The 27,605-nt window shown below is 42.6% G+C and overlaps 1 protein-coding gene across 1 annotated transcript in view; it reads right to left on the bottom strand.

Annotated features, from left to right (window-relative positions):
* Positions 1-2,816: 2,816 nt before the first annotated feature.
* The window catches only part of ITGB1 (integrin subunit beta 1), a 43,528-nt gene continuing 18,739 nt past the window's right edge, over positions 2,817-27,605 (bottom strand). The window contains exons 2-16 of the mRNA XM_075827472.1: positions 22,795-22,861; positions 21,497-21,582; positions 21,120-21,336; positions 20,860-21,030; positions 19,585-19,823; positions 17,092-17,247; positions 15,269-15,364; positions 15,087-15,176; positions 14,848-14,988; positions 14,521-14,723; positions 12,774-13,012; positions 11,841-12,063; positions 10,745-10,977; positions 10,432-10,598; positions 2,817-4,018 (exon numbers count right to left, since the gene is read on the bottom strand). Coding sequence (XP_075683587.1) covers positions 3,953-4,018; positions 10,432-10,598; positions 10,745-10,977; positions 11,841-12,063; positions 12,774-13,012; positions 14,521-14,723; positions 14,848-14,988; positions 15,087-15,176; positions 15,269-15,364; positions 17,092-17,247; positions 19,585-19,823; positions 20,860-21,030; positions 21,120-21,336; positions 21,497-21,582; positions 22,795-22,861 — 2,394 coding nt within the window. The 3' untranslated portion in view covers positions 2,817-3,952. The remainder of the gene's footprint in view (positions 4,019-10,431; positions 10,599-10,744; positions 10,978-11,840; positions 12,064-12,773; positions 13,013-14,520; positions 14,724-14,847; positions 14,989-15,086; positions 15,177-15,268; positions 15,365-17,091; positions 17,248-19,584; positions 19,824-20,859; positions 21,031-21,119; positions 21,337-21,496; positions 21,583-22,794; positions 22,862-27,605) is intronic.

Raw genomic sequence — 27,605 nt, 5'->3', positions numbered from 1 at the left:
TTTTTTACACGTGCTGAACAATTTGGTGCGGTTTTTCGTGCGGCAACCAGGGCAGATACGGAACTTTAAGATTTATGCAAATTTGTTCTTAATGCCCAACTGGGCGTTTTTTTTCACTTTTCACCAAGTGGGCGTTGTAAAGAAAAGCGCATAATGCTGACCAATCAGCGTCATACATTTCTCTTCATTCCTGTCCAGCATGATCTCGCTGTGACGTCACTTCTGCCCGCAGGTCCTTCACCGGAGTGACGGAAGAGTGAACAGACATCGCCTCCAGCCCCCCTGCAGATTCGGATAAACGTCCTGATCTTGCGAGATCATGTTGTGCTGTGGATCAAGCTGGGCTGGAATGGAGAGAAAAGTGTATGATGTGGATTGGTCAGCATCATGCGCTTTTCTTTACAATGCCAATGGTGAGAAGTAAAAAAAAACAAAAAAAAACACCCAGTTGGGCATTAAGAACAAATTAGCATAAATCTTAAAAAGTTCCGTATCTGCCCTGGTCGCCGCAAGAAATTCCGTCCGAAAAACCGCACCAAATTGTTCAGCACATGTAAAAAAAAAACAACAACGTTTCATACTTACCTGTAGCCATGGCGACACACCCATCTACTGTCCTGCAGCACTGCCTCCTGGGATGACGTTTCATCCCATGTGATCGCTGCAGCCAAAACGTCATCCCAGGAGGCCGGCCTGGAGAAAGCCGCACAGAATTCTGGGTAAGAATTTTCTTTTTCTGAATTTCGATTTTTGCGTGGGAATCGCAGCTTTTCCTACGCAAAAAAATGCAAGATCTGCTATTTGATGTGGGTTTTACCTCCCTATTGAATTCAATGGGGAAAACCTGCAACAAAAAAGCAGCGATTACGCAAATACAATTGACATGCTGCAGATAAAAAAAAAAAAAAACACCGCAGGTCAATGAGCGTTTTTTCCCCGCTTCTAATTTACGCAGCGTATGGATTAGATTTGCTCAAATCTCATCCACTCTGCTGCTACTGTATTATGCTGTGGATTTTCTGCAAATGAACGCTACGTGGGAACCCGGCATATGGCTGAAGCTAGACTACTGCTATAGGATGACGCAGCCTGCAGTAATGAATGGATCTCCCTCTAACATGTCCACATGCTCTAAAAGGGCTTATTAAAACAGTCCCTTTAAATTAAAGCGACTCTCCTGACCTCCCCGTACTAAGGCTTAAAGGAACAGTGGCATCACAAATTTTTTTTTAATATGTTAAAGATGTTAGTGCTTTATTAAAAACGTTTATTTGTGTGTTTGTGTTTTACTTTTTCTTATTTTTACACTTTTTCTTCTCTATGGGGGCTGCCATTTTTTGTTCCATTTCTGTATGTGTCGATTAACGACACATACAGACATGGAATACGGCAGCCACAGTCCCATAGAGACTGCGAGCGGGTCCCGTCCCATCCACTTCTGTGTACGCCGTCTGTGTGGGAACTGCGCATGCGCCGCTCCCACACAGTCCAACTTGAAATTGGCGCCATTTTCCTGTGGACCGGAAGTCGCGGCCGGACAGTAATATTACTACTTCCGGTCGCGGCTTCCGGACTTGTGCACTTGGACCAGCGGCAGCAGACGGAGCGGACGGGCCGGAGGGAGCCGCGGCGGCAGGAGCAGGTAAGAGATTTCAATGTATGTTCGTGTACGTTTACTACTGTATGTAAACCTACTACACTGTGTGTTAGCTCAAAAAATGGCGACACACAGCGTAGGAGGTTACACCGTTCAAACCCCTCGTTTATCCCGGCACTAGACAGGATAAAGGAAGGGGGGGATGCTGAGAGCTCACTAGAGCGAGGGCTTTTTACCCAATTTTGCAATGCTGCAATTTTGGGAATAGCTCCATCTAGTGACCAGCAATGGGAAATATTATAAATTAGAATTAATTTATAATATTTCCTGACTCGTGAAAAAAATAAAAAAAATTTGAACAATGTTTAACCACCTACACACTAAATGTTTAATTAAAAAAAAACAAACATGTTTTTCTGGCAACACATTCCCTTTAAGCTCAGCATACATGTTGAAATTACCTGATAATCTCTCTCTGGTGGTTTAGTAGTCTGTTCTTTATAATAATTCTGCCTTGGCTGCATTAGAAATCCACTCTCCACGCACTGACTTCATGTGGAGCTTTTGTTGGACTTGTAGTCATCTGGCACCAAACCTTAGGCTCTGTTAACATCTCCATTGGAGGATCGGTCAGGGGCCTCATTCACAGATCTGGCGGAAAATACCGGAAACAATAGCAAAGCGTGTTGCACTATTGTTTCCGGTAAAACCACGGACACCCGGATGGAACCCATTAAGGTCAATAGGTTTTGTTGGGTGCCAATTGTGTCCCTTGTATTGCAGAACCAACACTTCCAGTATTTATTGTTCAGCTCCTCTGACTGAGCAGAACAGAAATCCTGATGCAGATGTGAACGATGCCCAACACTGACTTGTCCGCTTGCATGACATTGAATGGCATTGCAATGAACACACAGATGTCTACTAGATTTAGTTCCTACTCCCGCCTACAGAACAGGTTAAATGTCTTTAAATATTTACTTGTTTGAAGGTTCATACATAAAAAAAATAATGGAATTATGCGAGTTCTCTAAGTGAATAATAATTTAACTCTTAAAATCAGAAAAATTAGGTGGTATCTGACACTCAATGGAGGCGAGGGTTGGAAATGACAGATTATACAGACTCACAGGGGTAGAACGTTTGCTGCACTTACAAGCCGCTCAATAGATTCAAGTACAAATAAAAGAAATCGCTGGACCAGACCCATTTTAAGTCAATTTAATAAATAAGTTCAGTTAACAGTACTGTAAAAAGTGAACTGCTAAAATAAAAAGGCACTTAAAAACAAGAAATGTGACAAACACGAAACAGAGGCAAAGCAAATGGTCCAAGGGGTAATATACAATGAATCTGTAGGGCACAATTTTAGAACAAACAATTTGTAACAAAAGGCTGTAAATAATAAGATGGTCACAGTGTCGGTAACCAAGTGTTACAGATTCAGGTGAAATCCTGATGACGGCTATCGAGACAGAACGTGAACAGGAAGACGAGGAAGCACCGGATTTAGAAGAAAAAATTAAAAGGGGTTATCCAGAAAAGATTTTATTACATATCCATAGGATGTCCGGTATTGCAACTATTGCAGTCAGGGATAAGCTGTAATACCAGACACATCCTATGCACAATAGTGGCGCTGTTTCCGGAAAAACAAAAGAACAGCCCCTTTTAAGAAGCAGGAAAACTGCACGCTCTTGACAAGCTTTAAGGCCTTTAAACAAATAATGCACTGTGATTTTTGGCTAGCTCAAGTTAGGCAGCAATTGGTGCAGAGCTGGAATTTACCAAGGACGCTCCAGAACGATTATTACATCCCTTATTCAAAAATATTTAGCATCTTGCTTTTTTGCTCACGTTCACTGGCATTCCCTCATAATATACATTACAAACCCAATCTCCTTAGCGGCACCTCCCAAACCTGCTGATCGTGCCAATGTCGGAGATACGCATCACATAATATTGGCTTGCCTGTTAATTCCAGCCCTGCCGTTCCCTGTGAAGCAGATCTACAATTATAATACTTTGATTGGAAAAGCCTTCAGCAATTACCCTCCATCCCCAAAAAACAAAGATATCTGCGTACACAAAAGGTCAGAAAGGCACAATGTGACCTTCAATGATGTAAATGGTTTTTTACAGTCCATAGGCACCGATTGCTTTTTCTTACAAACCAAGTTTTGCAAACTTTTTTTATTTTTACATAATCTGTACAAGTGAAAATCTGAACACCAAACACTGTTCTGCTTTAGTAAATCATTGCAGTACTGCCCATCTGATCCCAGCGGGTGGGTATGAAAAACAAAAATGCTACTTTGCATACACAGTGTAGTAAAATGTACACAAAATAAATGTTCATTTTCCCTCATATTTTGGATTCACCACCGTTGTCACCGCACTCTTGTAGATGGGATTTTCACCCTAAAAAGAAAAGAAAGGGAGGAAAAAAAATGAATACCAAAAAAAATTAAATGAGTGGAAAAACAAAAACATAGAATATTCACAGCAGAAAGGAAATAGTGTGAGGGATATCAAAGCATTCCTGCTGAACACACATGTACAACGGCACACAGTGCACGCAACACAGGATAGGAGGCGCACACAGTTAGCACAACCAAATCTATGGGTAAAAGTGTTACCATGTTGTATGTAATCCTGCTAATGGCCCAAACTAATCTTGTGAGAAGTTAAGTAAAAAAAAAAAAAAAAAAAAAAACACAAAAAACTGATCTGTCTTCCAAATGACCCATGTCCCTTAAACAAAAACCAAAAACAATGGTTCAAAGCAATTAAAAAAAAAAAAAAAAGCAAAGCCTTAGCGGTCGACTTAAAGACCTTCATCTTGCTATGAATTGGAATTTCAGCTGAAAACCTTTCAGACATCCATAGAATGAATATATATATTTTTTTAAATTATTTTTATTTGAGGGAGGGTTGTACGTCCACTGGGTCCTTACAGTGGCAAAATAGTGGCAAAGGTCTGTGCAACCATTGCTCCCCCATAGGGCAGCGTATGCGAGCAACAGCCTCCATAGAAGCTAAGTAAGCGAAATACCTCTTTGAAGAGGATCTGTCACTAGTTTATTAATTCACATCTCCTAATTAGTTGGATAGGCGCTATGATGCTGATAACTACAGTGTGAAATTTTTTTTCAAAAGAGTTTATTTTTTGCAAAGTTATGAGCATTTTTCTAAATATGCTAATGTAGCTCTAATAGACAAATACGAGGCGACTTTTTTCACTCTGGGTAGTGTAATGTTTTCTGTATGACGTTGTCCAATCAGCATACAGCTTCTCCTCTTCCCAACCCAGCAACACAGCGTGATCATATAGTATACAGCTTCCATTAGCGACTGTATTCAACTGGCGATATCTCCAGCTGTGACATCTATAACTGCGATCCTGGAGTCCTATGAAAGATTAAAATCCACAGCCGGAAATCTGGCTATTTGAAGTGATCCCCCTTCCCTCCAGCCTCAATCTCTCACACTGTGTGATGCAGCTTCATGCGGATAGGACAACATCAGAGGCTGTGAGGAGGCTCCATCTCAGGAGAAATAGCTGGCGTTGACGCCCACTTTGCTAGTATAGCGCCATTTGCATATTTAGAAAAAAAAGCTCATAACTTTTTAAATAAACTTTTCTGGACACAATTTGCACTATTATTAGTGTGACAGCGCCTATTAGTTTGACTAGGAGATGGGGCATTACTAAACTAGTGACAGATCCTCTAGGGCCAGGATCACACACAGATCTGCGGCAGTTTTGGGCTCATTTTTTTAAGCCAAACACAAAAGAAAGGAGAAGCATCAGTCATACCTTTATACCTTTTCTGGCTTTGGCTCCAAAAGTTAAGATGCGGATCCAAAAACCGCATGAAAACCGTGTGTGATCCTATATGTAATGTATGCAGTAGTTCCTTCCTAGGCACTGCACAGACTAACCAGGGGAGCGATTACTTACACCATCATGTTCTCATGGAAAAACTAAACCACTATCCTCAATGGGCAACTGGGTGTTAAAATAAGCGGCATTACTTCAGCATTCGACCTTTTGTTTTAGTTAAGTAACGGAAACGTATGAGTAATATGGAGAAGCCACCCAGAAAGGACTGCGGTGGTTTCCAAAGAGACATCAAAATAACAAAGGGTAGCCAGATTTTGCATTTCATTAAAACTTGAGGAGAGATTGGAAATGCATCTTCTGAAGGGAGGAAAAGAGCAGAGAGGAATATTAGATTTGTGACTTCAGGGTGTCCCCGCTCAGGACTCCATAGTGGAGCCACTGTAAAGACTAGATGTCCCTATGAGTGCCGTGTATTACTACCTTCCCACTGCGGCGAGAACAGCTGAGGGGTTCTAGCAGTGGGACCAACCAACAGCTCACGTTGGCACAGCTGAAAACTAAAAAGGATGCCGCCCAGATGGGATAATACCTTTAAATTATTCAAGACCAGTATGCAGGAAGAAGTTCACAAAATGCTCGAATTTGTGGCTAAGGTAGTTAGGAAATCTTGGTAGTTTTCCCAGAGGCAATTCCACACATTGTGCACAGTCGGGTTATTCGATGCAGAATTAACTTTTCACCACTAAGCTGCCAAAAAGAGACTTTTAGAAGCCAAGCCATTTACAATCCGGTTTTACCATAAAGACCGTAACCCTCCACCAGTAAACAAACGCTGGTCCACACGGTGTTAATATAAGAGCAGTGTGCAAGGAGCATGCATGAAAAAAGTCACAGAAAACACAAGAGGAGATACAAACTGAGATTTAGAGAGCAGCTTTACGTCCATAATTTGGATTCTTGAAAAGATTTATAGGACTCTTGTATATAGGATTCTCTTGCTGGAGAAACGAATCCACAAAGAAAGAGGTTCACATTGACACCAGAAATCAGAGGATGTTTGGACAGTAAAACTAGATGCACGTCTAACAGGACAGTGAACAGGCGAGATGCCGACAACCCATTCCACTACCGCACTTACTATGGTTTCTTGTAAGTTCTAGTTCAGACACATGCCGTCGATAAGTGTTCCGTATTACTGGGCTATTTACTAGATACCAATCTATGTGACGTTACATAAGTCTATATTCATGTAATACTTTATAGCACGATGGAAAACAGTTATAGCCAGGATGGAGGAAAATTCCAACAGTCCTATTCATCCCCGAGAGTGCACACAATATAGTATATACTGAGAACCCGACTATTACACGGTAACTATTATAATGCTTATTATTTAAAGGGGTTGGGCAATTCCTAATAGAGATCATGTGCCATAAAGTGAAAAGTTGTGAGACGGACTAAAGTCCAGTATTTTAGCTTCTGCTTCCCTTCCCAATCTGTAACTTGTGCTGAGTGACGGGACGCAAGTCAACAATTGTCGACCATGTGCTCCTATATGAAGTGTATGGCCAGCTTCGGGTTTATCCACACGTAGCGCGAACACTGCAGATTTTCCGCAATGGATTTCATTGCGGAAAATCCACAGCATAATGCAGTAGCAGCAGAGTGAATGAGATGTGAAGATCTTATCCACACGTTGTATAAAAAAAAATCAGCTGCGAAACCGTTCATAACTTGACCTGCGGTACATTTTTTAATCTGCGGCATGTCAATTTATGCTGCGGAATTGCTAACACTCTGTTGCGGGTTTTCCCCATTGAAGTCAATGGGGAGGAAAGACCCATCGCAAATAGATGTTGCTATAGGTTAAACTTACCCAGATCTCTATGCTTTTCCGTCCAGGCCGGCCTCCTGGGATGACGCGGTCAGTCACATGGGCTGAAACGTCATCCCGGGTGGCCAGGCTGCAGGGCATCAGAGGGACGCGTTGCCATGACTACGGACACCGGGGTAAGTTTAAGCTTTTTTTTTCCCTGCTGCTTTCCACAGCGGACAATCCGCCCCAAAAACTGCACCACAATTTGGTGCGGCTTTTCATGTGGAATTCCCTGTGGGGTTTCCACCCTGCGTGATCATAGTGCGGGGAAACTGATCTTTTAAGGCCATGTACATGAAGGAAGTGACAATTACTCAGAGCGGTTTTTCTACATCCAATAGTGTTTGTTTTTTTTGTTTACATTCAACTCTAGTTGAATTTGATAAGCCATACACATTCATGCTACCAGTTTATATAGATTCTATATAAGGTTCTATAGTCTGTGATAAAAACATAAAATATTTGATAAGGTCTATAAAAAACTTAAAATCTGCACTTCCCACCCCCTGTCCACCTGGTCTAAACTGGGTAATGTATCAGGTGGTGCAGGATGTTCAGAAATCTTTACTGCAATGTTGGGAGTGTTACTATATCCCCCATGACTCTACAGATGTACATATACATAGGACACACCGTCCATACCGTTTAACTATTCAATTTTAAAGGACTATGCGAAGCATATATAATTCAGTCATGGGGAAAGTTGAAGGGTAGACCTTACAAAACAAAACCAGAAGGGTTAACGAGTAGGTAAAACAGCAGGTAATGAGAAGTATGGAGTACTGGAAATATGCATAAAACAGACATGGAAAAAGAAAAAACAGACCAGGTTAATGACGGACTGTCTGAATTGTGTTCCCTGCATAACGAAATTTGTATGATTATTATTTTTTTTACTCAACCTTTTAATTACACTTCTCCATACAAGAAATGGTAATTGGACCCGTAAAACAATTTTCTATACCAGCTGACTCACAAGTCACAAAAAAATTTGACTTTGTTGCCGTTTCCGCCACTTTCTAAAAAGTTGGCGGAGCTTAGCGGAAGGGGGCCGATGCATTTACTAATAATTTAAGCCAGAAGTTGGTGCTCGGACAGCCGCTGGTGTATCAAATTTATTGAGAGACGTTCAACTATTAATACATTTTTCACGTCTTACTCCAGCTTGTTTCCTATTAAGACTGCCATATGAAACGCTAGTCTTAATAAATCCTCCCCCAATGGGTGTTTCATGTATCAAAAAGGTCTCAGAGGCAAATAGACAACAAAAGGAAACTAGTGACTAGTCAATTCCCATCTCAAACGGCACTAGGGTTCTTATGGACGCTTATCCTATGGTCTTGACACAAGGCCTAATGTAAATTGCTTAGGAAACAGTTTATATAATAATGCGGATGTGGCTTAATACAGTACCACTACCCCAACACCATCTACACCAAAAGTCATCTGGAAAAGTGAATCACTGGGGACAATATACAACGCTGCATAAATAGCCAATAATCAATAGCCTATAAAAAAAAAAACATACTAAGCTAATGATGATTTTATTAAAAACGGAGTTAGCCGCATTTATTAAAACTAACAGATAAACGGCTATGTCGCCCATAGCAACCATAGTGGAGTTTATTTTTCCAGAGCCGTTTAAAGCAGGGATGCCACGATACCAGAATTTGGACTTAGACACCGATACTTTGTGTAGTATTGCGATTTTCCATACCAAAACGATACTTTGCCCATAAAAAAAAGAAAAAACCTCCATGTGCCTCACATTAATAGTAATTAACCCCATCATGTACCTCAGGCATAATGGGCAACATTGGGTTAATGTGTGAGGTACATGATGGGGTTAATTACTATTAATGTGAGGCACATGGAGGTTCAAAGTTTACCACACCATGCGCCTCACGCCAAGTGACCCCATCATTTCCCTCACAATGGCAACATTAGGTTAACCCCTTAGGGACATGGACAATTTTGGCCTGGACAGAACATTTTTTTTTCCTCTTTGCATCCCGCGCTCATAACCTATCATTTTTTTTGCTAGATGTAGACGTATGAGACGTTGTTTAAAAGGCTTATTTCTTCTGCATTTTTGCCCAAAAAAAATAAAATAAAAAGTGTGTATGTATATATATAAAAAAATTTCAACAGCATACACCAATCATAAATGGCGCTATAAGCTTGTTGTGCATGTTACTACGGTCGCGACTAACAAATATGTATGATATTTTATGTATTGGGACTTATTTTAAAAATGTTTTTTTTTTTTTTTTTTTTTAAACAGAGGAAATCTGTGTATTTTTATTTAACATTTTTTTTTATTACTTTTACACTAACTTTAATGTACTGGCATATATCTATATGCCAGTACATTAGCCTGTCTACTAATAGTACACAGGCAGTTGATAAGACATACTTAAGTATGTCCTAACAGGAAATATGGTCAGATAGCCCTGGGGTCCTTCAATGGACCCTGGCCTGTCTGACCATATATATGGTATGTCCCTCCATCGCGTCACAGGGAATCCCTGCGACACAATCAAAGGGAGTCCCCCCTGTTAATTTTCCCTGTGAATGCCACGTTCAGCTTTGATTGCAGCATTCAAGGGAATATCTGCGGAAATCACAGGTTTCTCTGATCTCAGCCATTAGAGCGGGGCTACGTAATACAGCCATTGCCCCGCGCACAACATAAAAATGAGGTGATGCAGCCGGCTCTGAAGAGAGACCATAGAAGGTGCTGTGCAGTGCGCCCATGTTCTTTGCCTTCAGGGCCGTCGCCGCTGCTCATTAGCGCAGTGCCAGCCGCATCACATCAGGCCAGAGGCCACATTCATGTATTACAACACTAAGCTGTGTGGCCGCACAGCTTAGTATGCAAATACACGAACCACAGTATTGAACCGTTTGAGGGTGCACGGCATCAAAAGAGTATCGATATTTCGATGCATCGTGCAACCCTAGGTTAAAGGATTGAAAGTCAAGTACTGACTGGCGGTATGGCCAATTTTACTGTTAGTTTTGATAAAGGAGGCCAAATACCTTCAATAAAAATCCTATTACCAATAGACTAGTCTCTTAAATACAAATATATATCCATTCAATACTTACAGCATCCCACTTGGCATTCATTTTTTCTTTTTCGAATTTAGCAAACTCTCTTCTGTCATGAATGATCATAAGAAGCTTCCATATAAGTAGGAGTGCCAGTCCAATGAGAACAATTCCAGCAACTACACCAGCAACAATTGGGATTATGTCAGGTCCACTAGGGCATTCTTATAAAAAAAAACAAAAAAAAAAACAATAAATATATATATATATATATATATATATATATATATATATATATATATAAAAAACATCAATGAAAGTAGCTGCTAGAGCCAATCAAACTGAAAGCCTGATGTAAACCGAGGATTACCTGGATCCTTCACCACATGTACGTGAACCTCAGAGTTTGCATTGACAGAGTATGTGAAGTAGAACCAGCAGTCATCGGCGTCCTTCTCTTTGCAGTGTGTGAGAGCATCGGCCTGCCCTGGCTGAGGTAACTTATCACGGCTGTCCACCATGGTATAGTTGAAATGTAAGCACTGACTATTGCATACTGCTTGCTTCTCTCCTTTTTGGAAGGCTCTGCATTGAACACACTCCCTAGAAAAAAAATAAAATACTTTAGCACATACGGGACAGCAGAGCACATGTGGGGTGTGCGAAGGCATGCAGCGAATTTATCAGCCTTTCAACGCCAGAATAGAAAAAAAGGGACTAAAAGTCACCATTTGCCTTGAAAATTGCAACTTTTTGGCCTTTTACACCACCCTCGCAACATTTATACCTACCTCATCACTCCTCTTCTCCCCCCTGCACGTCCCTTCAGGCCCCATCAGCACGGTGCGGCTTATACAACCTAATAACGCCGGGCAGCGTCAGGATGTTGCATGTGCGACAGCTCTCAGGAAGTTGAGTGGTGTGTCGCTTTCAAGGCCCTGACACTGCTCAGTGTCAGGACAGTATGAGCCACAGCATACTGAGGGAGCCTGAGGCGCCCAGTGAAGAGGAGCAGCGAGTAGATTCCTTGTTTTCCTTTTATGTCTAATGGGAAGGCACACAGCTGCGGTGACATTGAGGCCCTCTTCACAGAGTTTGACACGTTTATTTTGATGCGGAAACCGTGTTGGAAAACGCCTCCCATTTATTACAATGGGACGGAGGCTTTTTTTCCCGCGAGCTTGGGGAAAAGAAGAGACATACCCCATCTTCGGCCGTTTAAGTCTCTGACCTCCCATTGACATCAATGGGAGGTAGAGAAAGCTTTTCTCGCTGTGTTTTTGCCTGCGGCGCTCAATGGCCGTGGGGCAAAAAATGTGGCAAACTGCGTGCAGGCAGATCAAAATTTTGGAATTTTGAGGCAGAATTTTCAGCCAACCAATAATTGGCGTATGAATCATTCCCTGACAGTATTCTTTATGTATGAAACATAGAAGAAAAAAACCCAAAACCCTTTTAATACTTACTTGTGCTCAGTGCAGACACCAGCGCAGGTCTGACACATCTCGCAGGTTTGTCCTTGGAATTTAGGATCCGTACATTTACACCTTCCACATTCACAAATGCCTCTTCCATTACATAGCTGGCCATTTGACGCCATACACGTCGATTTATCCTCCGAGCAATCACATGCACTTCCAGAGAAGTTAGGTAAACACTCACAAACTCTGCATTTGCAAACTCCATTACCTGGCAGAGGAAAGAAACATTTTATGTGTCACATTAGTGAAGAGCAAAAATAAAATAAAAAAAAGGGGAGTAGGTCACACAAGAGGAATGTGCACTAAAAAGCCTACAATGGCAAAAGCTTTAGCAAACGAGAAAAATTTGGCCTTGTTCAAATCACGGTTTGGCCCTATGTTTAGCGGGTACGTTGGCAAAGCTCTTGACATACATGCTAAACGTGTCCATAGAACTCTATGAGCCCAAAAGATTCTCCTTTTGCTCTCCATCAGGCTTGTATACCTAGGTATACTATTTTGGAGGACGGAATAGCGGAGTAGACTACTCTTTCCCATCCTGAGAGATCCTGCAAAAAACATGGGAGCCTATGGGTGACATAAGCCACAACTCACAGATATGCTACATGGTAAACAAACACTTACAGAGGTGGGGGCGCACACACACCATGTGGACCCTTAAAGAGAGATTTCCATAGGGGACAACTCCTTTAAAGAGTTCAATGGGCTAATATATCACCAGATGTTCCCCTAGGCTCGAGACATATGTGGACAAAAACTCCCCAAATTTTGATAGCCGCTTAGAGTGGTCTATAGTTTATGTAAAGATTGTAGCCTGCTAATATTCTGGAGGAAATCGGAGAGAACTATAAAACCAAAGCTCTGACTGATTACAAGGGAAGGACACAAACAATGAGCCTTTATTGGACCCTTGCTTACCTCCACAGATCTGTCCGTTAGATCGGTCACAGTTGAAATTGTCACAGTCACAGTATTTGCCAGAATAGACTTCATTGGGATTCTCCCTCTTCTTACACACACATTGCCCACAGATACAATCACCGTTGTTGCTGCAAATCTCGGAGCTGTTCTCCTTCCTGCACTGAGCGTCCATATCTTCATTACTGACCTGCTCTGTGCTGCACTCACAATGTTTCCCGATACGACCATCGTTGCACCTGAACAGAGAGAGAGAGAGAGTTCAAAAGGTGAGACTGCACAAATGGAAAACCGCACGTAACCAGGTTTATCGATCAATACAAGGTGGTCACAAACCTCCACTATAGATGCCATGGTCCATTCTTCAAATTCCAGGGACATCATGTAAGTTTTAAAGTGTAATGGTCGTTTCAGATTACTTCAGAATAAGCTGCTGTGTGTAAATAAGGAATAACCCTACACCTGACCATTATAGGACTTGTATCCTGCATTAAACAGAAGTTTATCCCTCTCTAGGCTATTTTTAATTGTCAGTTTTCCCTGAGCTCAGCTCTAGGAAGGGGAGACCAACTGCTTTGATGTCTCCATACGCAGCACACAGAAAAAAGAAGTTCCTGCTCCAATACCTCTCTCTAAGGGGGGGGGGGGGGGGGGGTACACACTCCGCAAAAAAACGCACCAAAAAACGGCCGAATATGCCTCCCATTGATTTCAATGGGAGGCGGAGGTGTTTTTTTCCCGTAGGCGGGAAAAAGGGACATGCCCTATCTTATGGCGTTTACGCCTCTGACCTCCCATTGATATCAATGGGAGGCAGAGAAAGCGTATTTTGCGGCGTTTTATGCACGCGGCGCACAATGGCCGCGAGTGAAAAATGCAGAGGAAATCGGCGTGCAGGCAGAGGAAAATCTGCCTCAAACTACAAACTTTGGAATTTTGATGCTGATTTTCCTCCTGCAAAAAACTCTGTGGACCCCGCCTTACACAGACGCAGAACGGTGGACATTAGACAGCAGTAAGGAGCGGAAAGCTGCGAAAACATCAGTTCTAACCTGTTCTGAGTGAGCTATTAATGGTCTTCTCTGCCTCACTAAACCGTTTTTACCAGTGAAGAGAGTGTGGGCGATCAGTGCAGGAAGCAGGGGGGGAGGGAAGAGGAGAGTCTGATAATTCAAGAGGCATTTTTCTGTAATAAGTTGTTACAAAAGTGTCTTCTCACCGCTTGTATGGTTGATTTGTGGGGAAATAAAATGAAAGTAACACTTTAAGGCTTATGGACGTGTGTTCGAATTGCGTCTGCAAAACTGGGCTGTTTTCCATGCACATGAATGTCCAAGTTGCCTCGTTGTGTCGTCTGTTTTTCTACTCTGCAAGCACTTGATGGTTTATCAGTGAAAACCAGAAAACACAACAATGTTATCTGTGTGCTCTCCGTTTTTCTGCAATGGCCACATAGCCCTATTGAGTTGTATGGTTCCAGTGTGCTGTCCGTTGTGAAAACTGGCAGCAATAAGTGTGTGAATAAGGCCTAAAGCGCATACAAAAACAACACTACAGATTAAAACGATATAGATGCGGAGACCCAAAAAAAGAACAAAATATACATACGCACATAATTTTCCCAATACTCGCAGGTATGAATATTAGAAACATAACAGATACGATACCAGTTGTCACATTGATAGGAGTCAATGATCAACTGGAAATCGTGAAGATTCATTATGGGAACCTGCCGACAAGAATATACCTGCAAGCTCCACATTCGAATGTGCCATTTCCATAGTGACATTCTGGGCTGTCAGGAGTTCCAGCTTGTTGGCAATCACATTCACAGATAAATTTCAGAAGGATCTCTACTTCTTCGGTAAAACCCAAAGGCTTGATTTTGATAGATTCAGGCGGATCTTTCTTGGGGCACTTGAGAGCAGTGACACTGATCTCAAACTGAACCTAAAAGAAGAAGAAAAAAAAAAAAAAAAAAAAAGAACACCGATTAGCAAGAAAGTAAGCCCTGCGAATAATGCACAAATGGAAAAAAACAAATCTTGACAAAGGAAAGATTCTCCGCATCTACCTGATCTCCCAGAGAGATGTTGGAGCATTTCCTTCCATTCTCTCCTGTACCAACAACTCCGTTCTTGCAGAATGACTTATAACTGATCGTCACACCTTCCGGTAATTTGTTGTTTTCTAAGATCAGTTCTGAAGATAATGACTGGAAAGAAGGAAAAAAACAAAAGATGGTTTATGAATGAGCGCTCGCTAGACACCAGCGGAGAGTACAGAGGACTCCTGCAAAATAAATGTACTCACATTGTAGGAGTCAATGATCAACTGAATGACGTTGCTGGAGTTTGAGGATAAAGTACCTACGGCTGACTTGGGTATCAGGTTCTTCAATTCCTATTAAAATTATAGCAGCACAGGTGTCGCATTAACCACTGGTATTCTGGATTGCTTACCTACTGACATTTAAGAACAGGCAGATACTGCACCTTGTAAACTGGCTGGAAGTCTTCAGTGATAGCAAAGATAGTCTGGATGTTATTTTCACTAAGTTTCTGTACAATATGAGCAATTGATGGATAGTCCTGTGGAGAGGGGAAAAAAATAAATAAAAATAAAAAAATCGATTGACGGCACACAAAAGCTTTAAGGCTATATTCACACCACAGTGAAAGACGGTAGCCGCAACACGTCCGTTTTTTAGAACAACGAAGTTCTCTGGGTGTATTCACAAAGCAGTTTTTATTATGGCCCGTGAATACTAGACATCAATAGATAGAACATGTTCTATTTTCGTCCGTTTTCACAGCCCGACGGCCCCATAGAGACAAGTAGATCAGTTTGTAAATAATAATTTTTCGGAAAGCCACCTGTGTGGCGACCATTAAAAATTGATTGGTTACCCAGGGAGGTCCTCACAAAGGGGACTCAATTGTATCCTCATCCTTAGGACACTGATACAACTGCCAGTACTGGCATGGCAACGGAACCATTGGTTCACTTTCCAGCCACTTTGTGATGCAGGTGGCACGATGACATTATCATGCCGCCTGCATCATGCCACTGCAGAAAGCCTTGTCAGAAGAGACCTGGTCTGCATCGCTGGAGGAGAGGATGGTACGGCACTTATGTGGATACTGTGTTTGGTGCCATCTACTTAGGCGCCCTATCTGCCTCAAAAATCTGGGAGGAAACTTTGAGGCATATTTTTTTCTGCTTGAACATACCCTTAGGGTATGTTCACACAGTGTTTTCATGGCGTATTTCGGGGTGTAAACACTTCGAAACACGCCTCGAAAAACGCTACTGAAACGCAGACAAACACCTTCCCATTGTAATCAACGGGAAACACAGCGTTTAAGTCAGACAGGGCTTTTTTTTACGCCGGTGTTTTAAAAAAACAGCGCATAGAAAGGAGCATGTCACTTCTTGAGCTGTTTTTGGAGTTGTTTTTCATAGGGTCAAATTGAAAACCAGCACCGAAAAAAAAAAAAGTAAACAAAAACGTTTTCGGCTTCAAAGACAGCCGAAAATCAGAGATTGTTTTCCTTCTAAAACAATTTTCAGCCAATTTTACTTGTGCGTGTGAACATAGCCTAAGTCTTAAACACAGTCTGTTACTATTTGGTCACGTTCAGACGGGGCAAGTTTTCTCCAAGTACATTAAATCAGTGGGTAATCTGCAACATAACAGGAGTGCTTCTAAACGGATTATAAAATCCACAGTGGAATAATCTGCAACGCGTGAATGTGGTTTTGAAAACCCCATTCACATTTATTGCACGGTAGTAAAAATTTGAGCCATCTGAACTTGGCTGTGTGGACAACGGATTTATTTTTATTTTTTTGCAGAATCCCATTATAATCAACGTGCAACCATTTTGTACAAGACTGGCACGTGGCTCAAGCAGACACGCTTGTGGACGAGTTACTGCATCTTTCACCAGAGGGGACGTAGGAAACAGACAAATCAGATGTCATTTTTTTCCTCAGATGGACGTGTGCAAAACATCAGATTCTGACCCGCGCGGGATCCCGTTTTCACGGATCCCACAGACTAGTCTATTGAGAGATCCATGAAAAAAAAAAAATGTCCTCCACACAGTCAGTTAAAACAAGGGCCATGTGAACAGCCCCATAGAAAAGCATGCAGCTGTGTGATGGCGGTTAAAAAAAGAAAAAAAACCGGCAGTCACACGGACTATATATACGTTCATCTGAATAAGCCCTAAGGCAGGAAGGGTTATTACAGAAAGTAAACTAGATTTCCAATAATTAGATACAGTATTTTAAAAGTTTTAAATAGACTTACATAATAGTGGCTCATTGTGTACATATTATCATGCATGTGACATTTCCCATCGTTTGGCAGCACGATTCCTCCTAATTTTCCATCCCCAGCAAAATGGAACCCGGCATCAGTGGAGAAGACCAACAAGCGCGTGACGTTCCTCCAACCAATTTGCTCCTAAAATAAAAGGGTGAAGCATGAGGAACATACTTTGGTGACAGAGGCATAAGACGGATCGGTTCAGCTTCACGGGAAGTCACTGTTACAGCAGTAACTAATGTGGAAGATCTTGCCCAACATACGCCACTCCAGATGTTGGAGCCATTCCACGCCAAGTTTTATTGATGTCCGATAAACACGTCTGACAAAGCAGCATAAACATCGCACATATATGCAGCACATTTACGACTACTTTGTGTGCCACCTTAACGAACAGGCCTATTTTGACCTTCGTGACTACGGATGCGATTTCGTTTTTTCATTGTTTCTTGTAGGACAAGTTGAATTTTTCAATGCCATCATTTTTGTGTACATATAATTTATTGCTTAACATTTCTTAACTTTAATTTGGAAGGGTGGAAATTGAAATAAAAACCAAACGGCTATTCCAGTATGGTTTGAGTTTTAAAGTTACGCTGTTCACCATGTGACGTAAATAACACGTTACCCTAATTCTAAGGGAATGATTTGTTTGGGTCACCGAATTCCAAGAGCTATAACTTTTGTCAGTCAATGTAGCCGCATGTGGCTTGTATTTTACAGGACAATGTATCTTTTTTATTGGTCCCATTATAGAGTACATCGAACTAATTGATTAAACTGTACTATTTTTATTTTATTTCAGGTATTTTTTGTGGGGGTGGGGGAGCAAATCTGCCGGTTTTTTTTGTATGGTGTTCATCATGTGGTTTAAATAACATGTTAAACTTTATCGTCCGGGTCGTTACGATCGCGGTGATGCCACATATGTATAAAAATGGTGTTATTTTTTACTGGTTATTTTTTTTTTTGCTGTATTTAATTTTTTTTCTCTCTTAGGCCTCATGCACACGACCGTAAAAACTCCCATTATTACGGGTCGTAATCCCGACCCGTAATAACGGGCTCATAGACTTCTATTGGCGACGGGTGCCTTCCCGTTTTCTCACGGGAAGGTGCCCGTGCCGTTGAAAAAGATAGAACATGTCCTATTTCAGGCCGTAATAACGGCACGGACAGTCCATAGAAGTCTATGGAGCTCTCGTAATAACGGGTGGCTACATGTGTGCACCCGTCATTACGGCAGCGTTGCTAAGCGACGTCAGTAAATAGTCACTGTCCAGGGAGCTGAAAGAGTTAACTGATCGGCAGTAACTCTTTCAGCACCCTGGACAGTGACTACCGATCAGTATAAACCTGTAAAAAATAAAAATAAAAGACTTTCATACTTACCGGCAACTTCCTGCTTCCTCCAGTCCGGTCTCCCGCCCGTTGCCTTGGTGACGCGTCCCTCTCGACATCCGGCCCGATGTCCTGGATGACGTTTCAGGCCATGTGACCGCTGCAGCCAATCACAGGTCAATCACAGGCTGCAGCGGTCACATGGACTGCCGCGTCATCCAGGGATGTCGGGCTGGATGTGAAGAGAGGGACGCGTCACCAAGACAACGGCCGGGTAAGTATGAATTTCTTTAACTTTTATTACAGAAAAGGCTGTCCCTTCTCTCTATCCTGCACTGATAGAGAGAAGGGGCTGCCGATTAGTGCAGTGCTATTTTGCCGCCAAAAACGTGCTCGTAAATACGGGTGGAATACGTGTGACACCGGACCCATATTTACGAGCACGGGTTCGTAAATACTGGTGCAAAACGGGTGGAATACGTGTGACACCGGACCCGTATTTACGCCAGTATTTACGGGTGGGAAAAAATACGGTCGTGTGCATGAGGCCTTAGCCCCACTAGGGGACTTCACAATACCATGTTCTGATCACTGATATGATGTTTTGGTAGACTTAGTAGACCAAAGCATTACGGTCTTCCAGAGTAAAACGGACAGGTGGTCTATTAGGAACTGTCTAAGGCCGGATTCATACGAGCGTTGAGCACCGTGGATGTGAAAAACTGACGTTTTCCACGTCCGGGGTGCATCCGTGCTCACGGACCCCTCACATGGTCCATTGAAACAGGGGCTGTGTGAACGGCCACATTGAATCACACAGACGTACAACACGTTCGTGTGAATTTGGCCTTATAGGCATATAGCCATGGCAGGCCTGGGGGCCCTTGTTAGGACGCGATTGCCATGGTAACCCATCGGCGGCTTGCTATCGCAGGCCGCCGGTGAGTGACCGAGGGAGACCAGCCCCACTATAAAGTCCGGCACTGGCAGCTCCTCTTTACCTCTTGGACATTCATATGCCCGAATTGGTGATATGGACAGGGAATGCCAAGTTTGGACATACCTTTTCAGGGCAGACAAAAAAATTGACATCTCTAAAAGCCTGTGCCTAGACTGTATTTATAGATTACTTACCCCACAAACGGCAACTTGCATAATTGCATCAAAGCCACCTTCCGGGGAGTCCAGGTTACCGGAGATTTGCTGTTTGCCTACGAGGTCATTAAACAGTTCGCCATTACTTGTAAGATTAAGCACATTTTTAAAGCTAAATGGACTGGTACAATTAAGATCTGTGGTGCAAGGATTGAGCAGTTTAGCAGGAGTGGTGCTTATGTACGGCATAACTGTTTTTTCCACAAAAGATCCAAAACCTACGAAAACAAAAAAGGACCACACATGAATAACAGAGCAAAATGAATAATAAACATACTATGAAGTCACGTAAACCATCGTCCCTACAGCAGAATCAGACCTTCCAACAATGAAAATCTAGGAGATGTGTTTGGTGAAAAAGATCAAGATCCCAAACCCTCCATTCCTCAAAATACAGCCCGATCCACGCCTGTTGGGAGCTTTATGGTCAGCTTATAGGAAAATACAGCTTTTATAGGAATTGAACAGGATGAAGTGCAAAGTAAACGTTGTGCTTTTAGAGCCAATTCTCTCACAAAGGGGGGTGTTTGGAGATCTCAAAAATCACTCCGTATGGCCGTCATTGATGGTGGTGGTGCGGGGGGGTGAGTTTGCCACTTGGGGCCCCCCTCTGAGTCAAAACAGAGCGTAGCTGCAAATAAAGACTCTTTCCCTGGAGATTTTAGCAGCTGGACCGGTGGCGATCTGGCGGTTGCAGATGGTACATTTGCCCAGTAAGAACACAATCTTTAAATAGATAGAAGAAAATAAGAGTAATAAAGTAACGGGCCGGACAGACTGCCCGTTATTTATACTGTATGATAGCAGGATATTCATGAACCCCAAATAATGCTATAAAAAAAACTTGATTGCCAACAGTTAGGTGTACTGTAAGGTTAAAAAAAACTAATTACTAGGCGAAAATGTAGAAAAAGTGAGTTTACACACACACACACACAAAATGAAAACAAAAAAGCCAATAACGAAAACCGCCAAAATCTCACAACATTAGCAAAAAATTATTTCAAAAACTGTGCGCGCATCTACAAAACTGTGCTGCAGGAAATAGTGCGAACCATAAACATATTTTTATACCTAGAGACAGGTCAGTGAAACACAACATTAACATTTGCGTACATGAAATCTGCCTTCTTTAAAACCACCACAAATCCTAAAGAGAACCTTTCACCTGCCCATACATGTGCTGCGCCGCCCATTACATGCTGCACACGTATGGGCAGGTGAAAGGTTCTCCTGGTCTTACTCAGCCCTTACCTATTCTAAAGTCTGATGTAATTTGTTTCATTTCATTCATGAGTGCAGTGCCGAGGCTTTTCACATTCTCCAAATCGTCCTTCATGGAGTATGACAGGTCCATAAGATAGTACAGATCAATAGGATAATCTTCTGCTCTTCTGAAGGTCAAATTAAATGTCTGCGGCTCGCCTAAAGTAAAAAAAAATAAAAAACACAATTATATTATAATGTCACCCAGTCTAGAAACTTTACAAAAAACGCAATCTCAAGCCACATACCAGATCTCAGTACAAATCTTAGTTGCTGCGGGCGGATTTGGGTGATATTTGCAGGATCCATACGTTCTCCTTTGGCCTTATTTGTTATATCAATGTCTTTTAGCTTTTTCATGCTGCCTCTGGGGTTTTGAATACTTTTTTCAGGACATCCTTTACTTTTTAATGCAGCTAAATCGTCACAACGTGCAGATGTTGGTTCACCTTCTTGCAAAAAGTCCTAAAACACAAGGGTAACGTTAACTAAAGCACATCTAAGGCTCTGTTCACATTCGGTGACGTACGCTTGGAAAGTATGTGGAGAAAAGCTCCTGGTGTACATGCCGTGAATCTATAGGGCTCCATTAAATTGATAAATGTCAAAAGAATGCTTTACTCACCACTTTGGTGCACCAGCCACAGTTTGGTCCAGCTTGTATACACTCTCCACAGGATTTGGCATTTGCTTTTAAACATTCAGTTCCACCTACATAAACAGAGAAACAATCAGACGGTTATATTATAGTACATAAAGGTAGAGAAAAGTACAACAAAAACATCCAAAGATCTAATGAAAACTGGTAAGATAACTCAGCAACTCAAAGGGCTTTAAATAAAGAGGAACCCCAAAGTAAAAGGCCATTTACACTGGCCAATTATTGCTACGATTCGCACATTTCTAAAATATACAATGATGATTAGCCAATGTCGATCGTTGTAAAAATCATTAGTGGCGGTGCAATCGTTAAAGGCTATGTATATACACCTTTGAAATCGTGCTGGGTTTTTTTCTTACTAAATATGTCTATCAGTGCGTTTGTTGCAACTTTCAAAATATTTATAATGTTTACTTTATATACAGTATACAAAGCAGCTGTATCAGGATCGAGCTGCTATTGATCACATCTAAGTTCATAACTTAGATGTGATCGGTTACAGGTGGATCCTGCGTGTCGGAGATGGATTCAGGTTTCAGTGTTAGAAACAGCTGCTCTATATACAGGATACAAAGAAGCTGTATCTCAAAAAGTAAAAATACTAAATACTGAGTGAAAGTGTTCTTAAAGGGTAACTAAACGTTTGACAAACTTCTGACATGACAGAGACATGACAGAAGTTTTGATTGGTGGAGGTACGAGCACCGAGACCCTCACTAATCGCTAAAACAAAGCAACAGCTCTTGTGTGAGCGCTCAGCCGCTTCGTGTCTGTTCGGCTATTTCCGGAAATCAATGTATCTGAGTAGGGGCTCAAAATATAGTCTATGAGCCCGTTCTCCGATACATCGGCTTTTTCCAGAAGTCCAACATGAACTAAGCAGCTGAGCGCTCACACGAGAGCTTCTGCTGCTTTGTTTAAGCGATTGGTGGGGGTCTCCATGCTCGGACCCCCACCAATACAAACTTCTGTCATGTCAGAAGTTTGTTGAACGTTTAGTTACCCTTTAAGTAGGAGTCCCAAAGTTTTCCATCTAACATGGACGCTCATTACAGTTTCAGATCCTCCAGATCTGCAATTATGACAGAACTGTGTTCAGGCAGACCAATTACAAAAACGGATTTTTACAAAACAAGACCTTTTTATTGGAGTCGTTTTAATAGAATTTTCCAGAAAGTTAAGCTCTACGCTTAAAAATAGACTAAACTTCAAGGATAAAATTTAAGCTAGATTTTATTTCCAAAGCAAACACGTAAACTTACCTTGCTGCGCACTAATGTATGACAGCGAATGCATACACAGCCCCACAATAATTAGGATATGTGCCATCTACAAAACAAAATGCACAGGGTTAATTAGAATTACGTATTAAAAGACCAATAATTCGTCTACGTAGTGACTGAAAATACTTTGTAGTCGCATTTCATGGCATCTTTCTCAAGGCTCTCTACCCCTAACAACTACATTTTACATACTTTTCCATCCAATAACTCACAATAGAGTGGCATTTCTAGCAATGGGCACATGCCCCGAATATTTTGCCTGGTGCCCTGGATCCCAGACGCAACAATCACATCAAATTTTCTCTGTCCTACCCCTCCGCAAGAATCCCACAGTGCCCCCTGGTTATCAGAGTTAACCACCATCTCTCACAAATCTTCATAATCCAATACCCATCAAGGCACTTTATTTACGTTAACATTAATAAATGTAATAACGAGGACAGGGGGGGGGGGGGGATACCTATACACATTATATAGACAAAAATTGGGACACCTCTTAATCATTAAATTCAGGTGTTTCAATCAGTCCCATTGCCACAGGTGTATATAATCCAGCACCTCGCCATGCAGTCGCCTCTACAAATATTTGTGAAAGAATGGGACATTGTAAGGCGGGATTCACACGACAGGGATTCCCGGCCGGGTGCCGGCCGTTCATAAATCGGCCGGCACCCGGCTGCATTAGGAATAATAGACCCCTAATGGGGCTATTCACACGACCGATTTTTTGACGGCCGGGAAAACCGCCCGTCAAAAAATAGGACATGCTCTATTTTCAGCCGGGTGCCCGGCCGCCCGGCTCCCATAGAAGTCTATGGGGCCGGGTAATACACGGCCATCACCGGAATGTGTCCCGAGTGATGGCCGGGTCTACCATCGCTCGCGCACTCTCTCTCCTCCTCCTCACAGTGCAGAGTGCATGTGAGGAGGAGGAGGATCTTTTATTGCTCGCTGTAGGAGTCGGAATCCCCAATCCCCGGCTGGGGATTGGGGATTCCGCTACAGGAGAAGTGCGTGACTGCACTGTCCATATATGGACACAGCGAAGTCACGCACTTCTGCAGCGGAATCCCCGACTCTATGGCCGGGGATGCCGCTACAGGAGGAGTGAGTGACTACACTGTCCATATATGGACACAGCGAAGTGACTCACTTCTGCAGCGGAATCCCCGACTCTATGGCCGGGGATTCAGCTACAGGAGAAGTGAGTGACTACACTGTCCATATATGGACACAGTGACGTCACTCACTTCTGAAGCGGAATTCCCGACCTGTGGCAGGGAATTCCTCTTCAGGAGAAGTCAGTGACTACACTGTCCATATATGGACATTGAAGTCAGTGACTTCTCCTGGAAAGGGGGGGGGGCTGGGTGGCATCACCTACAGGGGGCTGGGTGGCATCACCTACAGGGGGCTGGGTGGCATCACCTACAGGGGGCTGGGTGGCATCACCTACAGGGGGCTGGGTGGCATCACCTACAGGGGGCTGGGTGGCATCACCTACAGGGGGCTGGGTGGCATCACCTACAGGGGGCTTGGTGGCATCACCTACAGGGGGCTTGGTGGCATCACCTACAGGGGGCTTGGTGGCATCACCTACAGGGGGCTGGGTGGCATCCCCTACAGGGGGCTGGGTGGCATCCCCTACAGGGGGCTGGGTGGCATCCCCTACAGGGGGCTGTGTGGCATTACCTACAAAGGGCTGTGTGTGGCAACAAATTTTAATGAAATTCATTCGATTTTAAAACGGACAGGGAAAAAAACGGATTCAAATCGGGTCCAAATCGGCCGGTAAAAACGGCAACTCGGCCCGGAACGGAACGGATGCAAACCGGCCGGGAAAATCGGCCAAAAACGGCCGATTTTCCCGGCCGACACTCAGACCCTGTCGTGTGAATGAGGCCTAAAGAGCTCACTGAACTCCAGCGAGGTCCTGTAATAGGACGCCACCATTGTAAATGGTCAGTTAGTGAAGTTTCACCTGTGAGTGGTATTATTGTCAAGTGGAAGCTTTTAGGATCCACAGCAACTCAGCCACAAAGTGATAGACCGCGTAAAGTTATAGTGTGGGGGGCACCGAGTGCCGAGGCACATAGTGCATAAAAGACGCCAACGCTCTGCTGACTCACTGCTAGAGGAGGTTTGGAGCTCTGCTGTTATTAACATCAGCACAAATAACTGTGCCCCGGGAGCTTCATGGCATGGGTTTCTATGGCCAAGCAGCTGCATGCCAGCCTTACATCACCAAGCACTATGCCAAGCGCCTGCTGGAGGGGTGTAAAGCTGCCGCCACTGGACTCTGGAGCAGTGGAAACGTGTTCTGTGGAGTGATGAATCACGCTGCTCTATCTGGCGGTCTGATGGACGAGTCTGGGTTTGGTGAATGCCAGGAGAACGTTACCTTCCTGACTGCATTGTGCCAACTGTAAGGTTTGGTGGAGGAGGGATAATGCTATGGGGCTGTTTTTCAGGGGTTGGTCTAGGTCTCTTAGTTCCAGTGAAGGGAAATCAAAATATCTTGGTATGCTGAAGCATTAAGGACAATTGTATACTTCCAACTTTGTGGGAACAGTTTGGGGTTCATCCATTTTCTGTTCCAGCATGACGGTGCCCCAGTGCACAAAGGTCCATATAGACATGGTTAGGTGGGTTTGGAAGAACTTGACTGGCCGCACAGAGACATGACCTCAACCCCATCCAACACCTTTGGGATGAACAAGAACGGAGAGTGCGAGTAAATGCTCTTCTGGATGAATGGGAAAAATTCTCAGACACCCCAAAATCCTGTAGAAAGCCTTCCCAGAAGAGATTAAGCCGTATTATCTGAAAAAGGGGAACCAACTCCATCTTAATGGCTATGGATTTAGAATGGGATGTCATAAAAAAAGCTCCTCTAGGTGTAGTGTGTCCCAATACTTTAGTTCATATAGAGAGAGTGAGTGTGTGCGTGCGTGTTAACACACACACACACACACACACACACACACACACACACACACACACTTCCTTTGATGGCAGTAATCAGTACGGATTATGGTGCATCAGCTGTTAATCAGTCAATCCGGCCATTACTGCGGGAGTGGGGTTGTCAATCAGACACTCCCGGCATGCTCCTTTGGATGGCTCTGCATAAAACATCAATATTTAAAGAGGCTCTGTCACCAGATTATAAGTGTCCTATCTCCTACATAAGGAGATCGGCGCTGTAATGTAGATAACAGTGGTTTTTATTTTGAAAAACAATCATTTTTGAGCAAGTTATGAGCTAGTTTACATTTATGCTAATTCATTTCTTAAAGACCAACTGGGCGTGTGACCCACAGGACAGTGTGATTGTGCAGTGAAAGAAGCTGGGCTGGAACAATGAGGATTGTAGGACACTGATTGGTCAGCGTCAGACACTTCTTTACAACGCCCACTTGGTCAAAAGTAAAAACACGCCCAGTTGGCCTTTGAGAAACTAATTCGCATAAGTCTAAAATTGCTCATAACTTCCTCAAAAATGATCGTTTTTCCAAATAAAAACCACTGCCGTTATCTACATTCCAGCGCCGATCAGATTATGTAGGAGATAGGGCACTTATAATCTGGTGACAGAGCCTCTTTAACCCCTTAAGGACGCAGCCTAGTTTGGGCCTTAAGGCTCAGAGCCCATTTTTCAAATCTGACACATTTCACTTTATGTGGTAATAACGTCGGAATGCTTAAACCTACCCAAGCGATTCTGAGATTGTTTTCTCGTGACACATTGGGCTTCATGTTCGTGGTAAAATTTGGTCGATATATTCAGTGTTTATTGGTGAAAAATTGCAAAATGTAGAGAAAATTTAGAAAAAATAGCATTTTTCAGAATTGAAATGCATCTGCTTGTAAAACAGACGGTTATACCACCCAAAATAGTTACTAGTTCACATTTCCCATATGTCTACTTTAGATTGGCATCGTTTTTTTAACATTCTTTTATTTTTCTTGGACGTTACAAGGCTTGGAACTTAAACAGCAATTTCTCATATTTTTAAGAAAATTTCAAAAGCCTTTTTTTTAAGCTACCTCTTGAGTTCTGAAGTGGCTTTGTGGGGCCTATGTATTAGAAACCCTGATAAAACACCCCATTTTAAAAACTAGACCCCTCAAAGTATTCAAAACAGCAATTATAAAGTTTTTTAACCCTTCAGGCATTTCACAAGAATTAAAGCAAAGTGGAGGTGAAATTTGCAAATTTCATTTTTCTTGCTGAATTTCAATTTTATTCATTTTTTTTTCTGTAACACAGAAGGTTTTACCAGAGAAACACTACTAAATATGTATTGTCCAGATTCTGCAGTTTTTAGAAATGTCCCACATGTGGCCCTACTGCACTCGTGGAATAAAACACAAGCCCTAGAAGCAAAGAAGCACCTAGTGCATTTTGAGGCCTCTTTTTTATTAGAATATATTTTAGGCAGCATGCCAGGTTTGAAGAGGTGTTGAGGTGTCAAAACAGTAGGAATCCCCCAATAGTGACCCCATTTTGGAAACTACACCCCTCAAGGAATTCATTTAGGGTTGTTGTTACCATTTTGACCGCACAGTTTTTTCACAGCACGTATTTGAATTGGGCTCTGAAATGAAAAAAATGTCATTTTGTCCAATAAAATGTCATTTGTGATCAAAATTTCTTATTTTCACAGGGAACAAAATACCCCATTTTGTTGCCCAATTTGTCCTTAGTGTGGCAATACCCCATTTGTGGTGATAAACTGCCGTTTGGGCCCATGGGAGGGCTCAGAAGGAAAGGAGCGCTATATGTT

Source organism: Rhinoderma darwinii, chromosome 5 (assembly GCF_050947455.1).
Source record: "Rhinoderma darwinii isolate aRhiDar2 chromosome 5, aRhiDar2.hap1, whole genome shotgun sequence".
In the NCBI taxonomy this organism is placed as follows: Eukaryota; Metazoa; Chordata; class Amphibia; order Anura; family Rhinodermatidae; genus Rhinoderma; species Rhinoderma darwinii.
The sequence above is the reverse complement of the archived record's forward strand: the minus strand, read 5'-3'. Positions and strand labels throughout refer to the sequence as shown.